At 36.9% G+C, this 15,391-nt stretch overlaps 1 protein-coding gene across 4 annotated transcripts in view; it reads right to left on the bottom strand.

Moving 5' to 3' along the window:
- usp34 (ubiquitin specific peptidase 34) overlaps positions 1-15,391 on the bottom strand; it is an 82,743-nt gene that overhangs the window by 54,364 nt on the left and 12,988 nt on the right. For all 4 annotated transcript variants that reach the window (XM_041253012.1, XM_041253014.1, XM_041253013.1 and 1 more), the window contains exons 4-15: positions 12,542-12,592; positions 12,096-12,245; positions 11,896-11,963; positions 11,427-11,619; positions 10,277-10,338; positions 9,952-10,033; positions 9,673-9,765; positions 9,278-9,403; positions 8,768-8,897; positions 8,223-8,353; positions 5,042-5,685; positions 1,847-2,061 (exon numbers count right to left, since the gene is read on the bottom strand). In XM_041253012.1, coding sequence (XP_041108946.1) covers positions 1,847-2,061; positions 5,042-5,685; positions 8,223-8,353; positions 8,768-8,897; positions 9,278-9,403; positions 9,673-9,765; positions 9,952-10,033; positions 10,277-10,338; positions 11,427-11,619; positions 11,896-11,963; positions 12,096-12,245; positions 12,542-12,592 — 1,945 coding nt within the window. The remainder of the gene's footprint in view (positions 1-1,846; positions 2,062-5,041; positions 5,686-8,222; positions 8,354-8,767; positions 8,898-9,277; positions 9,404-9,672; positions 9,766-9,951; positions 10,034-10,276; positions 10,339-11,426; positions 11,620-11,895; positions 11,964-12,095; positions 12,246-12,541; positions 12,593-15,391) is intronic.

Below are 15,391 nucleotides of genomic sequence, written 5' to 3'. Positions count from 1 at the left end.
TGAAGTAAAATTTACAGTGTGACAAATGTTATTATACTGTAAATTAATAAAACCTAAAAAAAGTATTAAGCTGAGTTTATAACACTGTAAATTATTATATCGACAAAAAACACAAAGTTATGTTTATCACCAAATGTATTTGCAATTTTACAAATTATATTTACTCTATATAAAATTTTCTGTTGCTGATATGTCAACTATTAAACAACACAGCGTGTATTTAAGACTTCTCGAAATTAAGTCCAGAATCATTGTGTTCATTTTCCTAGGTCCACAGGAAGTAGACTATTTTGCAGCATATACCAGGGCTCCTCTTATTATTATTTAGTCATTTAGCAGAAGCTTTTACCCAAAGTGACTTTGAGACTTGGGGGTGAACTATGTATCACAATTGTTGCTGTAGACTCAACTACAATAGGACCTTGGTTTTATGTCTCAGTGTTGTAATTGGCATATTAACTTTGTTCAATTCTACATTTACAAAATAGGCCAGGATGTCTCGTATTAGTAACCCATTTTCATGAAGTAACCCAATTGGAACTGTAAACTAGTTCAACCAATACCAGTGGCAAAAGTCAATATCATCACCTACTTGCAGTGGAGAGCTCCATCCTAACTATTCCTGAACTGCAACTTAGTTTTCAAAATTAAATTATTTAATTAACATGCTGATTTTGAAGTGACCAACACGTCTGGCAGCACTTTAAAATAGTTTCCAACGAGGAAACACTTCTAATGTAAGATATCACATAGATTTATGTCGGCATAAAACTAAAGCTCGAACTCAGTCTCCCAAAAACATTCGCAAAGTTCTCGTTTAGTATGCTGGTTTATTATAGCCTGTTACTATAAGTATAATCCACATAACTGGATAAGGCACTTACACTTGAATTTAATCAATAAGCCAACACAACGCAACAACAAAGTAAACAGAACAAATGAAACTCTTTTAAATACAGGCACAGTAAATTAAACTACCTTAAAATAAACTGAGCTGTTCGCAAAAGCATTTAATTTAAAGCAGCTTCCATATATTTGCTGCAGGATTTTTTTCCCCGACTTCACAATGGTTTGAGGACTCAACTAACATTTTATTTTCTTTCAATATTTTCGTATTTGTGTTTTAGTCAATTTAGCATAATTATTTTTTATTTTTTTATTTTTTTATTAAGACTACACAGTAAATTTAAAAGATGCATCTGATTTATTTTTAACTCAAACTTCAGGTTTTCACTTCTTGGGACTCTTTTTTTTTAACAAAAGGTTTTGGTTAGGGTAGGCAGGCCAAGTGTTTGCGTATGCCAGTAACTTTCAACAACAAACCTGAATACCCAGACTAAATATGAAGCCACGGTTATACCTACCGCTAGCACTTGAAATCAATCAGGTAAGTCTTAACTTTTGATTTATGTTACCATATTGAAATTATTATTAATAAGGGTTGTTAATATGAACCATCTCCATGCAGCAAAGCGTGCAATGGTCTTCTGAAAATGGTCTTAGTGCTGAGACTGCTGACGCTTTTCCCTTGTACTACAAAAAAAAAAAAAAAAAAAAAAATGGTTTGGTTTTATCTTTTGTTGGTATTGTTCAGTTTGGAATTTTATGCTAATGTTGGTTTCAGTTTAGGAAAACCATAATCTTTGCATCCCTAGTTTTCCATGAAACCGAAAATATTAAGACTCTCTCAAAATACCGTTAAAGTTTAAGCTCCTATTCCAAGGATGCATAAAAACATATAACACACACATCAATTCCCACGCACAGTTTTATAAGTAAACTCTGTGTATAAAATAAGATCAATTTCAAAGTCACAATTGAAGGTAACAACCAGCTTTTATCTTACCTTGACTAAGGTGCTCATGGTAGATTGAAGCTAAATTAGGCAGGTGTTGTTGGAGGTGAGATGTCAGCTCTGCATGGGAGTTGATTTGTACCAGTTCCTCCTCACAGCCCGATTCCTCCCCATCAAAATCAGCCATGTTCTTCTCAGACTTTGCACTGACTTGGGAACTACTGCAACTCACGTCATCAGCACTCAGCATGTCGTCAACTATGTGTCTGCAATGAAATGTATTTTCATGCATTTAAAAATCAATAATCCCCTCGCTGTCATTTTACCAGTTAATATTAAAAGACATCACATATCCCATCTTAACATTCAATACATATGTTCCGGTAAAAAAATTAAAATACTGGGAAATCTCAAGATTTACTGGTAAATGTCGACATTTACCAAGTAAAGCTGTAAATTTAAAAAATAAACATAATGCTTTACTTCAGACATTTACCAGTAAATCTCAGGAATAACCAAGTAGATAACCAATATGATTAGGTAAAATCAGAAGATTAACCGATTACCACCTGTGACCAGGATGGCTTGCAGTGGTGACACCAGAACAAGGAAGTAATAGAGACGTCTGATGAAATGATATGAAGACGCTTGCTTGCGCTGGTTTATTTCAAATAAAAAGATTGTACAAAACAAAAAACACAGACTGAACAAACAAAACAGCGTGTTGGCCAAAGTAAACAGACAGACAAACGAGTGGACGAACACTAAACAAGTATCGTGCTGGCACTTCCAGCACGCTGTTGCAATTGTTAAACTCTCCTCTCTCTCACCCGTTCTCCACTTCCCAAACACACAACCCTGAGTGAGTGAAAACATGCTGCTTTTATGCAGCTGTACCGAGACTTGATCGCTAATCAATCATTCAATTGGAGGCTCGGTACAACTGCACGTGAATTAATGAAGTGCAATTTCCCGTGCTCACATATTATCACACTTTACCTGCACGTGAAGTGCTGTGCAATCCTCGTGCCTAAATACAAATATACATTTTAAACACTCGTGCTCGTAAACCATATTTATATCGTGTATTTTATACATAAAAGACCAACATTAACACAATACATACAACATAAAACAATAATAAACAAAGAGGCGGGACACTCCGCCACACCAACTTACTTGGTAAATTTTGGCAGTTACTGGTAAATTGTAAGATTTACCAGATTCAAACTTTTGTAGTAACACTTAGATTAAAAACATTTGTGTTCACATATTTACACCTCGGGGAATTACGCACCCACACATAAAACATATCAATACATATATAGTTGCTTACAAAAGTATTCACCCTCCTTTGGACTTTTCCACATTTTACTGTGTTACAACATGCTACTGATCAACACAGGGTCCATAATGTCAAAGTGAAAAATAAAATCTACAAATTGTTCTAAATTAATTACAAATACAAAACAGAAAATAATTGATTGATTGAAGTATTCACCCCCTTTGCTATGACACACCTAAATAAGCTCTTGTGCAACCAATTGTCTTTAGAAATCAAATAATTAGTTGAATGGAGTCCACCTGTGTGCAATAAAGGTGTTTCACATGATTTCAGGTTAAATACACCTGTCACTGGGAGGTCCCACAGTTGGTTAGTACATTTCCTAACAAAAACTACATCATGAAGACAAAGGAACATTCAAAGCAAATCCGGAATAAGGTTCTTCAAAAGCACCAATCAGGGGTAGGATATAAGAACATTTCCAAGGCAGTGAATACCCCCTGGAGCACAGTAAAGTCCATTATTAAGAAATGGAGAAAATACGGCACAACTGTGAATCTGTCTAGAACAGGCAGTCCTCAAAAACTGAGTATCCAGGCGAGAAGGGCACTAGTCAGGGAGGCCACCAAGAGGCCTATGGCAACTCTAAAGGAGTTACAGTCTTCCACGGCTGAGCTGGGAGACACTGTGCATACGACAACAATAGCCCAGGTGCTTCACAAAACTGGCCTTTATGGGTGGGTGGCAAAAAGAAAGCCACTGTTGAAAAAAACTCGCATCAAATCTCGGCTAGAGTTTGCCAGTAGGCATGTGGGAGACTCTGAGACCAAATGGAAGAGGATTTTATGGTCCGATGAGACCAAAATAGAGCTTTTTGGCCTCAACGCTAAGCGCTATGTTTGGCGCAAGCCTAACACCACACATCATCCTCAGAACAGCATCCCTACCATGAAGCATGGTGGTGGCAGCATCATGCTATGGGGATGCTTCTCTGCGTCAGGGCCTGGAAAGCTTGTGAAGACAGAGGGCAAAATGGATGCAGCAAAGTACAGAGAAATCCTGGAGGAAAACCTACTGAAGTTTGCAAGAGACCTGGGACTTGGGAAAAGATTCATCTTCCAGCAGGATAATGACCCCAAACATACAGCCAAAGATACACTGGAGTGGCTTAAAAACAAAAAGGTCAATGTCCTGGAGTGGCCCAGTCAAAGCCAGGACCTCAATTGCTGTTCACCAAAGGTCCCCATCCAACTTGACGGAGCTTGAGAAATTTTGCAAAGAAGAATGGGCAAAAATTGCAGTGGCCAGATGTGCAAAGCTGGTAGACTTATCCAAATAGACTCATGGCTATAATTGCTACCAAAGGTACCTCTACCAAATATTGACTCAAGAGGGTGAATACTTATGCAATCAATTATTTTCTGTTTTATATTTGTAATTAATTTAGAACAATTTGCAGATTTTATTTTTCACTTTGACATTATGGACTTTTTTTGTGTTGATCAGTGGCAAAAACTTAGGTGCTAGTATTTTGATATCCAGCATGAGAGAAGAATCCAGTATAACGGCACAATAATTCTGTTGTTTGAACACACTTATACAGAGATACCGCATAATTTTGATTTATTCTGCGCATAATTCCCTGGGGTGTAACATATTCCCTTTGCATCACCTACTACCTTGTCAAATTGACTAGGTGAAGAAGTATGTGAAAATAAATAAAAATGTATCCAAATGTGCTTTAAAAAAAAAAAAAAAAGAAGAAAAATCCAGCAGGGTCACAGAAACAAATTGGGAGAACTGTGATTTTAAGTTAGGATCTCTTATGTAGTTCTATTATTTCCTTCTGCTCTAACAGAATAAAGTAGCCTGATGACACTCCAGCTGAACAACATTCGTGGAAAACAAAATAGCTTACTTAAACCTTGCAGTTTAGCTGTAATACAACAGCAGATACATACCCCTCGTGCGGATTGTGGTGAGGATGATGGTGGTGAGGGTGGTGTTGGTGATGCTGTGGACCGATAAAACGCCTGCAGTTAAACAATTCGTTGCCAATTGCCTCCCCCAGGAAGTCAGCAGTCCGTGAAATGCAAGTGTCTTGGGAGCCTTGTGATAAGTGAGTCGGACCAATTTCCTCAGCCATATCATGGTCGGGGTCTTCTGGGTGTGAGGAACAGGCATCCAGTATTCGCATCCTATTGTCCACCGAGGACACAGCCTCAGGACTGAACGGAAGATCCTTGCCTGTACCACTATTAGCCCCTGACCTGTCCGTGGCACCCTGAGGCTCCCCCAGACAAATCCCTGCGTGGGATTCCGATTTCCTCTTCCTGAGCTCAGGGTTTCTGCACTCTTTCAGAGGGCAACGTCCCCTCTCTACCTCTTCCTCTTCTTCCTCCTCCTCCTCCTCCTCTTTCAAGGCCTCACTGTCGGCCATGTCCTCGGAGTGGACCTCGCTCCCTGGGCTGCCGGCTGATTGGCTGGCATGGCTCGAATTCACTTCGTTGCTGGAGCCTTCGCTACGCCCGCTGCTGCTACCCGGACCACTGCTGGCATCTTCCCCACTGTTAGCAGTCTCGTCTGAGCTGCCCTGCATGGACTCCTGGAGAAACAACAAATGTGTAGTATAAAAGATACAGGATACAGATTATAAACTACAAAAATTAAATGAAAATAAAAGAAATACCAGTATGTATGTAAACAGGGTGTGTGAAAACCTACTTGTGCAGGCGAATTTGTAGAAACCGAGAGAGGTCAAGCTTAGTCCAAGCATGGTACAAGTTAATATAAGGCTACTATATTTAACATGTTTCATTATAGCTTACATTTAAATGGAAATAACTGAACTGACCACTGTATGCTTATTCTTGTGATAAACCCCTACAGTCTTTTCGTTCCATATTTTGTTAACAAACCTGTATATGAAAGTAAACCAAACCGAAAAGGTGATGAGATATGTTACTCAGAAGGAATATACTAGGCTCAGGTTAATATAATCACACAGAAAGTTGATGTTAAATATATAAAACAACATCTCTTTTTATACACGTATAAACTTGTATTGTATTGCGTTATACTGTAGTAGGGATCCTCTGAACTTTGTTTCACCTGACTTTTTGGAGAAAGGAGGGGTTAGGAAAAAGAGAGCGATGAAATCATGTTTCAATATTTTTAAGAGAAGTTATATCCAATTGGTTTTAAAAGGAGTTGACCGGATCCTCCCAGAAAATATCATTAGCTCAAAGATGGGAACTGTCAATGCAGATAGATGATCAGATTTAATTGGGACTCCTGATGTATTCAATGGAGAGAAAATCCTATAAAAATCAAGGTAAAACCCCTGTCAAGTACTACTACAAGTTGTGTGATCCATGCTCTAAAGGCCTTTGAAAAACTGATATTTGGTCGATGTCAAGTCTCTGCCTTTTGAAGACAGTTCTTATTTTTCAATATATCCTACACTACACTTCCATATACTTGAAGGTAAGCACATATTTGAATTTAATTTCTCTTTGATATTGATGCATTGATATAAGGTATAGAAATTATGTTTTAGTTTTAAGAGAGTGACATACAGTGCCTATAGAAAGTCTACACCCCCTTTCAAAATTTTCACCTTTTGTTTAAAATGCATTAAAATATATATTTTTTCATTTATCTACACATCCTACCCTACAACTTCCAAGTAAATAAAAATATTTTAGAAATTTGTAAAAAATTAATTAAAAATAAAAACTGAAATAGCTTGGTTGGATAAGTGTCCACCCTCCTTGTAACAGCAATCCTAAATTAGCTCAGGTGTAACCAATCGTCTTCAAAATCACACACCAAGTTAAGTGACCTTCACCTGTGTTAAACTGTAGCGATTAACATGATTTCAGGATAAATTCAGTAGTTCCTGTAGGTTCCCTCTGCATTTCAAAGCAAAGAATCAACCATGAGCACCAAGGCACTCAAAAAAACTCCAGGGCAAAGTTGTTGAAAGGCACAGATCAGGGGCCTTGAATATCCCTTGGAGCACAGTCAAGACAATTATTAAGAAGCGGAAGGTGTATAGCAACTTGATTATTAAAAAGTAATCTGGATACGTTGCAAGCCCAGTGCACGAACAATCCACTTACAGGAGTCCGAAACATCTTTATGTCCTCCTTGAACGTCTCCCCTGAGTTTAAGAGTGCGCTCAAAGCATACATTTCAATAAATTCAATTCATATCTCCTGACGCCAGGGAAAACAAGATCAGTGTGAGGGACAACAAACTTTGCCATTATACTTTACACATCGGACAAATAGTATTTATGTATTTTTCCTACGTTCGTTCTGTTGCTAGAAAAACACTCCTGGTACATTTCTAAAGACCCACACAAGTTTCTGAAAAATGAATTGCAGAAGTCTTGCACCTAAACACGAACATTTTAAAAAGCGTATATGTCCGGCTCCTATCACTTCTCATTGGCTAGCTGTAACTATTTCAGATTAACGAAGTTAACATGCAAAACAGTACACAGTATAAATAATGGTAGTAGAAACAGACAAAGACAAGCTTACCATGAAACATTTTCTTCTGAAAATCCACCACTCACAACGTAAAAATCATTGTTGCAGGACATGTACCAATGTCTCTGCAGGTAGCTGTCAACATCATAACTATTGACAATTTTGATGTTTAACAATTCTCTAAATTTTCCACCCAAGTCAAAAAATGACTCTTGCTCTTTCCAAGTCTTAATTCTCAGGGGTTTCCACTGAAATTGTCATGTTTTAGATGATCCTCATGTAAATAAGAGCATTTGTTGATCTGCACTCTGTTCTGACAGCTAAAACCCTGTCCTGCTGGTACATAAGATACAGGTATCGTAATTGCAATTGCTGCAAGTTTTGCTAAAGCAGAAAAAATGTCAGAATAGTTCTCAATAAAAAACCTGCAGGCGTCATCCATGGTCTTAAAACCATGGTTTTTGAGCATGTGTTTTACCTGTCCAAATTCTTGGTTGAAAGTGTCAATAGGTAAGATGCTCTAAAATACAGATTACTGAGTCGCTCTAATACCAGGGACGTGTGCAGTGCTACATGGGATACTGAGATCTCTGCTTTAGCATGTTGAGCCATTTGAGTATTACTTTGAAAACCAGCTTCATACCTCTGTGTCGGAAAGCCGCTGCTGCACACGTTTCGCTCTGTTCATGATCGGCTCATCCATTTCAATGTCACTGCCTCCACTGTGATGGGTGTCACTGTTATCGCTGCTCTCAGGGCTTGCAGCAGGGGAGCCTAAATGAAGACAGAGAAATTGAGTCAGATGCTAATTCCAGACTGCTTGCATCTGCAGAAAAACATGCGCAAAAGTAAGCAGTAGTATTGTTTTAAAGTAATTATATTCACAGTAAGATGGGTTTAAAAGGCACTGCATATCACTGCTTTTCCGGAGAAAAAACAACTAGGGACCTGTGTATGACGCCTTTTTGATGATGTCGGACAAGGGTTAAAAATATCCCACGCCTAAAGCTAGTTTTTAATAATGCTTTCTAACTGCTCTGCCAATGATGCCATTATGTGATAACAAAAAGGATAAAACACAAAGGAATTTACAACTCTGGGTGATCGGCTAAACTTAGACAGTGAATGGAATACACATTTAGGAAATTGCAAACTCAATTTCTGCCACACACCTAGAATCCTACTAACCTTTTTTATTTCCCATGGGGAGGTTTGTATTCAGCAGAGAAGCAAAAGAGCTCTGCTTGGACAGCTGAGCCTTGGCAGCCAGCGCATTGTTCCAAAGGGCTTTAATAAGCATTGAAGACAAATACAAGGTCTGTGAACACAGACAAAATAAAATTCTCTGAGAAAATCTGCATTAAATCAAGTTAGGTCACATCCACTATAAACTGCTTGCGCCAGTACTTTGGAAGCATTGCACTACTGTCTTAATCAAGTACGATATAAATGAATAGAGCCATTGCTCCAAATATAAGGGTCTTGCTAAAGATTATTAAAAGCTTCTTTTTAATTAATTTAAAAAAAAAGATAAATGCAGAACATGTTTATCAAGACCGATTCATTTATCCTAACTAATGCTTGATCATATCCCACATTTTCTTCATTTGTCAGAAAATGTAAAATTATTCAGTGCAAGATAATAATATGTATTCAGGCTCCCTGCACCATTCCCCAATATAAGGAAGAATTATGTACCTGCTCAGTGTGCGCACTAGGGTGAAGTGCTGATACAAGATTAAGAAGATGACGAAGTGGCACAGGGTCCAAGTTCTTGATCAAGGAAGGAAATAAATCGTGGATATATCGACTGCAGTGTTTCAACTGGAAAAACAAGAAAATTATAATAACTTTGCAAATTTAGTTGCATATACAAATACATTTATTTCTCAACAACTGTTCAATGTCTACAGGAATATATTATTTTTGCATTCGAGTTCATAGTTGTCATTTCTACTATGTTTAACTCACAAAAAGCTCTGCACTTTCAAGCTGCACCAAATGCAATCCATGCAACTTTATTCCAGGGCAACTGTCAGTCTACAAACACATTTCATATAATATGGAGCACATTGTTTCAGTTTGATAATTACCTGAGCTGCTGCCCAAATGCAGTCCACATGTTGAGTGCTAAGCCTCCCCTCAGCAGCGAGAAAGTTCAGGATAACTTGGCACTGTTTAATGATCTGAAAGAACATCAGTTTTTTTTGTTTTGTTTTGTTTTAACCCGAGCTGCAATTGTAAAGTGATATATACTGTATGAAGTATGAATGGTATCACATCATACTTTTCTGAAATATATTGAGGTTAAAACAACCATGGACACAGAACAGTTAATTTTAATTGGAAAATACCACTATGTAGACACTTACCTCAATGTGCAAATTTGGTCCAAAGATATGCTCAACAACATTGTTATTGATTAGCCAATCTGCAAGCTCCTTTGCAATTGATCTATAATGTAAATCAGTTTGCAATAAACAAAATGTATATTATGAACATTTTTCTACAATAAAATAAATTCAATTTATTACAGGTAAATATACATTGCCTTTTGCAAAGAAAGAATAAAAATTGCTTACTATAATAACCTCTAAAATATATTTGAGAAACAGTAGTTTTCCTCCAACAAACCACTCAGTGGATTATTTTTACAAAAACACCCTACCAATACATTTATATTATTATAAAACTTACGTTTCGGTGTCGGACACTAGGGATTCATTATTACATACATCATTGAAGGTGTGTAGTTGATTCTAAAAGAAATATAAAAAGAATGGTACAAATAAATAAATAACCACTCATAGCTATACATAGTTTTTACACATGAAAAGTATAAAAAAATAAGGTAGGCTTACCTCTCCAATAAAGAGGCTTCCCTTAACCGGGAAAGCATGTTCTATATACACATGATGTTAAGGCAACATTAAAAAGTTGACTTTCTTTAGTACACAGTTACCAACATATTTCATACTGATTTTCACACAAGTATTGAAGTACAGTGATTTACAGTCTTACTAAAAATAATTCAAACTTGGGAATGTTTGGACTCAAGCTAGGATTTCCTCTTTTACAATCATAACTGAAATATTAGATAGGCAATACATTAATGTTATTAAACTTTAATAAACATGCTTGAGACATGCTAGCTTCCGATCTGGTCTCCAGTTGTGATGTGCTTTTGGTACATTATGAATGTTTAAATGCTATGCAGGTGTCAGCGTTTAAACCACATCTACATACACACACTATTTCTATTACATTACGATGTACATTGACAGCCCTGGTTAGTATTTACACGTATGCATTCTTTAAATTATTATTATTATTTATCTGATTAATATTATTTTTTTTTATTTTTTAAACTTCCTTTTAAAATCATGTTAAGTATTCACAGGGATGCAAGGGCTAAATCAATGTCAGCCGAAGCGTTCTGTTCTTTAAAGATGTTTGCTTGCTTTTTTTTTTTTTTTCTTTTCAGTGCACCAAAGAAGCGCCAGATCGACCAAGAATAAAACCCACCCCAGTGTAAATCTTTCTGTTGCACCAGAGGCAATTACTTGGAGGCAACTGCAATTGCAAAACCCCTTCCTTTTTATAATATCCTCTCTTACTGAGGCACCACAGCAGGAGGATAAGCGAAGGACTGTTGCATATGATGATAAATTACTAAAATTAATACATTAAAAATTCCCGTCCCTAGTCTCCGGTACTAGTAAAATACTGTGAGAGCAGCGATGTATTTCTAAAAGCAGACAGTGGTGTCTCCTTTATTCTAGTACTTTCACTGCAGCTTATTAAAATGTATTTCATACAAATTAAATTCATTTTTTTAAATACTTACAGTGATTTGGCTAAGACCAGCCAACCGCATTGTTAGAGTTGGAGACATGAAGTATTTAAAAGCAAGATCCAGGCTCTCTTTGTCAAAACACAAAGCGGTGTCCAAGGGCTCCTTAACTGTACTCCACATTAAATCTGCCATGTTGCGGGCTGCACTCTGCCTTAATTCCTGATCTGACAGTTTACATAAATACCTGGAACGAGAATAGAATATCTGTCAAAGCACATCGTTCTCCTCTTCACTGTGAAGCCCAAAGGTTCTGTACTAGAGGGGCTCCCTCAGCTCATGGAACAACTAAAACAAATTTGCCCTCATCTCCTCCAATGTAATTTTCTTTTACTGTGCATAATAGCATGATTTCAAGTAGTAGGAATCAAAACACCATAATTGTGTTCATACTGTATCATAAACAAATATCACCCCACTGCCCAAGAAGGGCTCCATCAAAAATGATGTGTAGACATCTTACCTTATTACATAGGTACGGAAGGGTATTATGTGCTGCATAACAGCAGGTATATGCAACCATATCCTGATCTGTTAAGAAAAACACGCCAAACCAGTCCATTAAGTGTTTGTAGAACACTGCAGTGTATTGTTTTTCATAATCTTCTGAATTAAGATTACATTTTCAACACAGAACTATAACATGAACATGAAGTTACTCACATTTGATACAACAGTTATAAATGCATGTGCTATTGGAAATGGCAGAGTTTCAGGGGTTCCCGATTCAAAGCAGTCCTTCATGAGAGAAAGGCCATGCTTGCCACAAAAGAGGCAAACATAACGAAGCAAGTGCAAAGGTACTTCTACATCCTGGTAAAATAAGTTGGGACAAAGAATTCAAAATCAATATTTATATTTCTCAAAGCAGTTTGAACCATTCCATGCTTCGATAGACACAACACAACTTAGAAAGCAATCACATCTGGAATGAATACATTCATTTTAAAAAAGGTATTACTTTATACAATTAAAGGCAAGTAAACAGCAAGAGTAAGGGGGTGTAATCAGTGTACACATTTCTAGATCACCAAGTACTGTTACTATACGCCATAATGATTATTATTGGATCAGCAATGCAGCCTACTTATACAATAAACTCTACTTACATTCATGTCACAAAACGATCCTAGTATATTGCTTTCTTGAGCTGAAATATCCTGAAAAAAAAAAAAAAAGACCACTTGGTTTTAAAGTTCATTTTTGCAGTCATTTTTGATTCTTACACTTTTAGGCAAACCCTAAACAACTTGCAGGAAAGAGCTGTTAAATTATTGGTTTGAGAAGTTTTATACTAGTTCTAAACCACTCTTTGAAAATGTGCAATTACACTTCAAAATAAGATGCCATGACTTTAAGCAATTACTTTGCCACTTACAATTCAAAAGATATGAACACGACAAAACTGAACCCAAAATGTTTGAAGACTTTAATACAGATACATCATGTAAACTATGCATGTATCTTATGGTCTTGTACAGGTTTACTAATGCATATGCACTATTAACTAGAAACTGGGTAATCACTTAATTTGCCTATTTGTCATAAGTGTTGATTTAAAAAAAAAAAAAAAGCATTTAAAAACATAAAACATTTCTGGAATTTTATCCTTTGGTCTTAATTAAGTGTGTTAAAATTGTATTTAACACATTTTATTTTCTTTATACATAAACAACCATTCTAAAGTCTAGAATCGGTGTTGTATTAAAGTAATGCTGCTAACAAAATAATTCCAGTAAATCTTATCATTATATATTAGTGCCTTGCAAAAGTATTTAGACCCCTGACTAATTCTCTCATATTACCGAACTACAAATGGTAAATTGAAATTTCATTCTATTTGATATTTTATTTTTAAACACTGAAACTTAGAATCAATTATTGTAAGGTGACTTTGGTTTTATGTTGGGAAATATTTTTAAGAAAAATAAAAAACTGAAATATCTTGCTTGCATAAGTATTCAACCCGTGCTGTGGAAGCTCCCAGTTTGCACCGATGAAAGAAATTGCCCTAACGAGGACACAATTACCTTACCATTGGCCTCCACCTGTGAACCATTAAAGTTGCTGTCACATTTTCTGGATAAAAACCCAACTGTTGAAGGATCATTGGTAAGGCTGTGAATCTGAAGGAAAATGAAGACCAAAGAGCATTCTACAGAAGTTAGAGATACAGTAATACAAATGCATAGATTAGGGAAAGGGTACAAAATAATATCCAAGTGTTTGGATATCCAAGTGAGCACAGTTGGATCAATAATCAGGAAGTGGAAGCTGCATCACACCACCCAGGCACTGCCAAGAAAAGGCCGTCCCTCAAAACTCGGCGCTCAAACAAGGAGGAGACTTGTGAGAGAAGCCACAGAGAGGCCAACAATAACTTTGAAGGAGCTACAGAGTTCAGTGGCTGGGAGTGGAGTAATGGTGCACCAGTCAACCATATCAAGAGCTCTGCATAACACTGGCCTGTATGGGAGGGTGGTAAGAAAGAAGCCATTACTCAAAAAGTACCATCTGAAAGCACGTCTGGAGTTTGCCAGAAAGCATGAGAGTGACCCAGCTGCGATGTGGGAAAAGGTTTTGTGGTCAGATGAGACCAATATAGAGCTTTTTGGCCAAAACTCAAAGCGCTATGTGTGGCGCAAACCTAACACTGCCCATGCCTCAAGACACACCATCACTACAGTGAAGTATGGTGGTGGCAGCATCATGCTGTGGGGATGCTTCTCATCAGCAGGGACTGGGCATCTTGTTACAATTGAAGGAAGAATGGATGGAGCAAAATACAGGAAAATACTGCAAGAGAATCTGCTTCAGTCCGCTAAAAAACTGAAGCTTGGGAGGAAATTCACCTTTCAGCAGGACAATGATCCCAAGCACAAGGCCAAAGCAACATTGGAGTGGCTCAAGAACAAAAAGGTGAATGTCCTACAGTGGCCAAGTCAAAGTCCTGATCTCAATCCCAATGAGAATCTGTGGCAATATTAGAAAATCGCGGTCCACAAGCGTCGTCCAACCAACCTGAACAACCTGGAGCAAATCTGCCAAGAAGAATGGACCAAAATCACTCCAACACTGTGTGCAAAGCTGGTACATACTTACCCCAAAAGACTTAAAAGCTGTTATTGCAGCGAAAGGTGGCTCTACCAAATATTAATGTGTGTGGGTTGAATACTTATGCAAGCAAGATATTTCAGTTTTTTTATTTTTCTTAAAAATATTTTCCAACATAAAACCAATGTCACCTTACAATAATTGATTTTGAGTTTCAGTGTTTTAAAATAAAATATCGAACAGAACAAAATTTCAATTTACCATTTGTAATTCAGTAATATGAGAGAATTGGTCAGGGGTCTGAATACTTCTGCAAGGCACTGTGTGTGTGTGTGTATATATATATATAAACTACAATTTTATTGACTTCAGATTTTCCTATGTGAAAAATGCATACTGTATTATGGTAAAGGTAAATTTGATTTTTTTTAATGGTCATTTATTTTAAGCCATTACATAATATTATTCAATGCCCTTCCATTGGACAAAGCAGTGATTAGAACTTAAATCTGAGCTAATGCATCTAGATTTTGGGAGTTTCATACAGGCAAATGTGAGCTCTACAAAGTGATGGTAATACATACTATATAAGACTTACTTCAACTGTTTTATTAGGTACATTGTTTACATGTTTTGTTTTTTTAACACTAGAATGGCAAATCCACTACTGACATGCTGGAATACTTTTATAGCCAAGCTATAATACCCTGTGTGACCCTCTCTCAGAGCTAAAATTTGGCATCACTAGTATTCCAGCATTCTACTATAATTACATTTGACAACCGTCAAATACCCAAAGAGACACTCTACAGAAAAACCTGGATAGCGTAATTTGGGGCAGGAAAATTGTGCTGAATTTGAGCTAAACTGTAAAAAAGATTTTTAAAAATTTGAATAATGTACCT

The sequence above is a fragment of the Polyodon spathula genome, chromosome 6 (genome assembly GCF_017654505.1).
Source record: "Polyodon spathula isolate WHYD16114869_AA chromosome 6, ASM1765450v1, whole genome shotgun sequence".
Classification (NCBI taxonomy): Eukaryota; Metazoa; Chordata; class Actinopteri; order Acipenseriformes; family Polyodontidae; genus Polyodon; species Polyodon spathula.
Note: the sequence above shows the minus strand (reverse complement) of the source record. Positions and strands in the feature narration are given on the sequence as shown.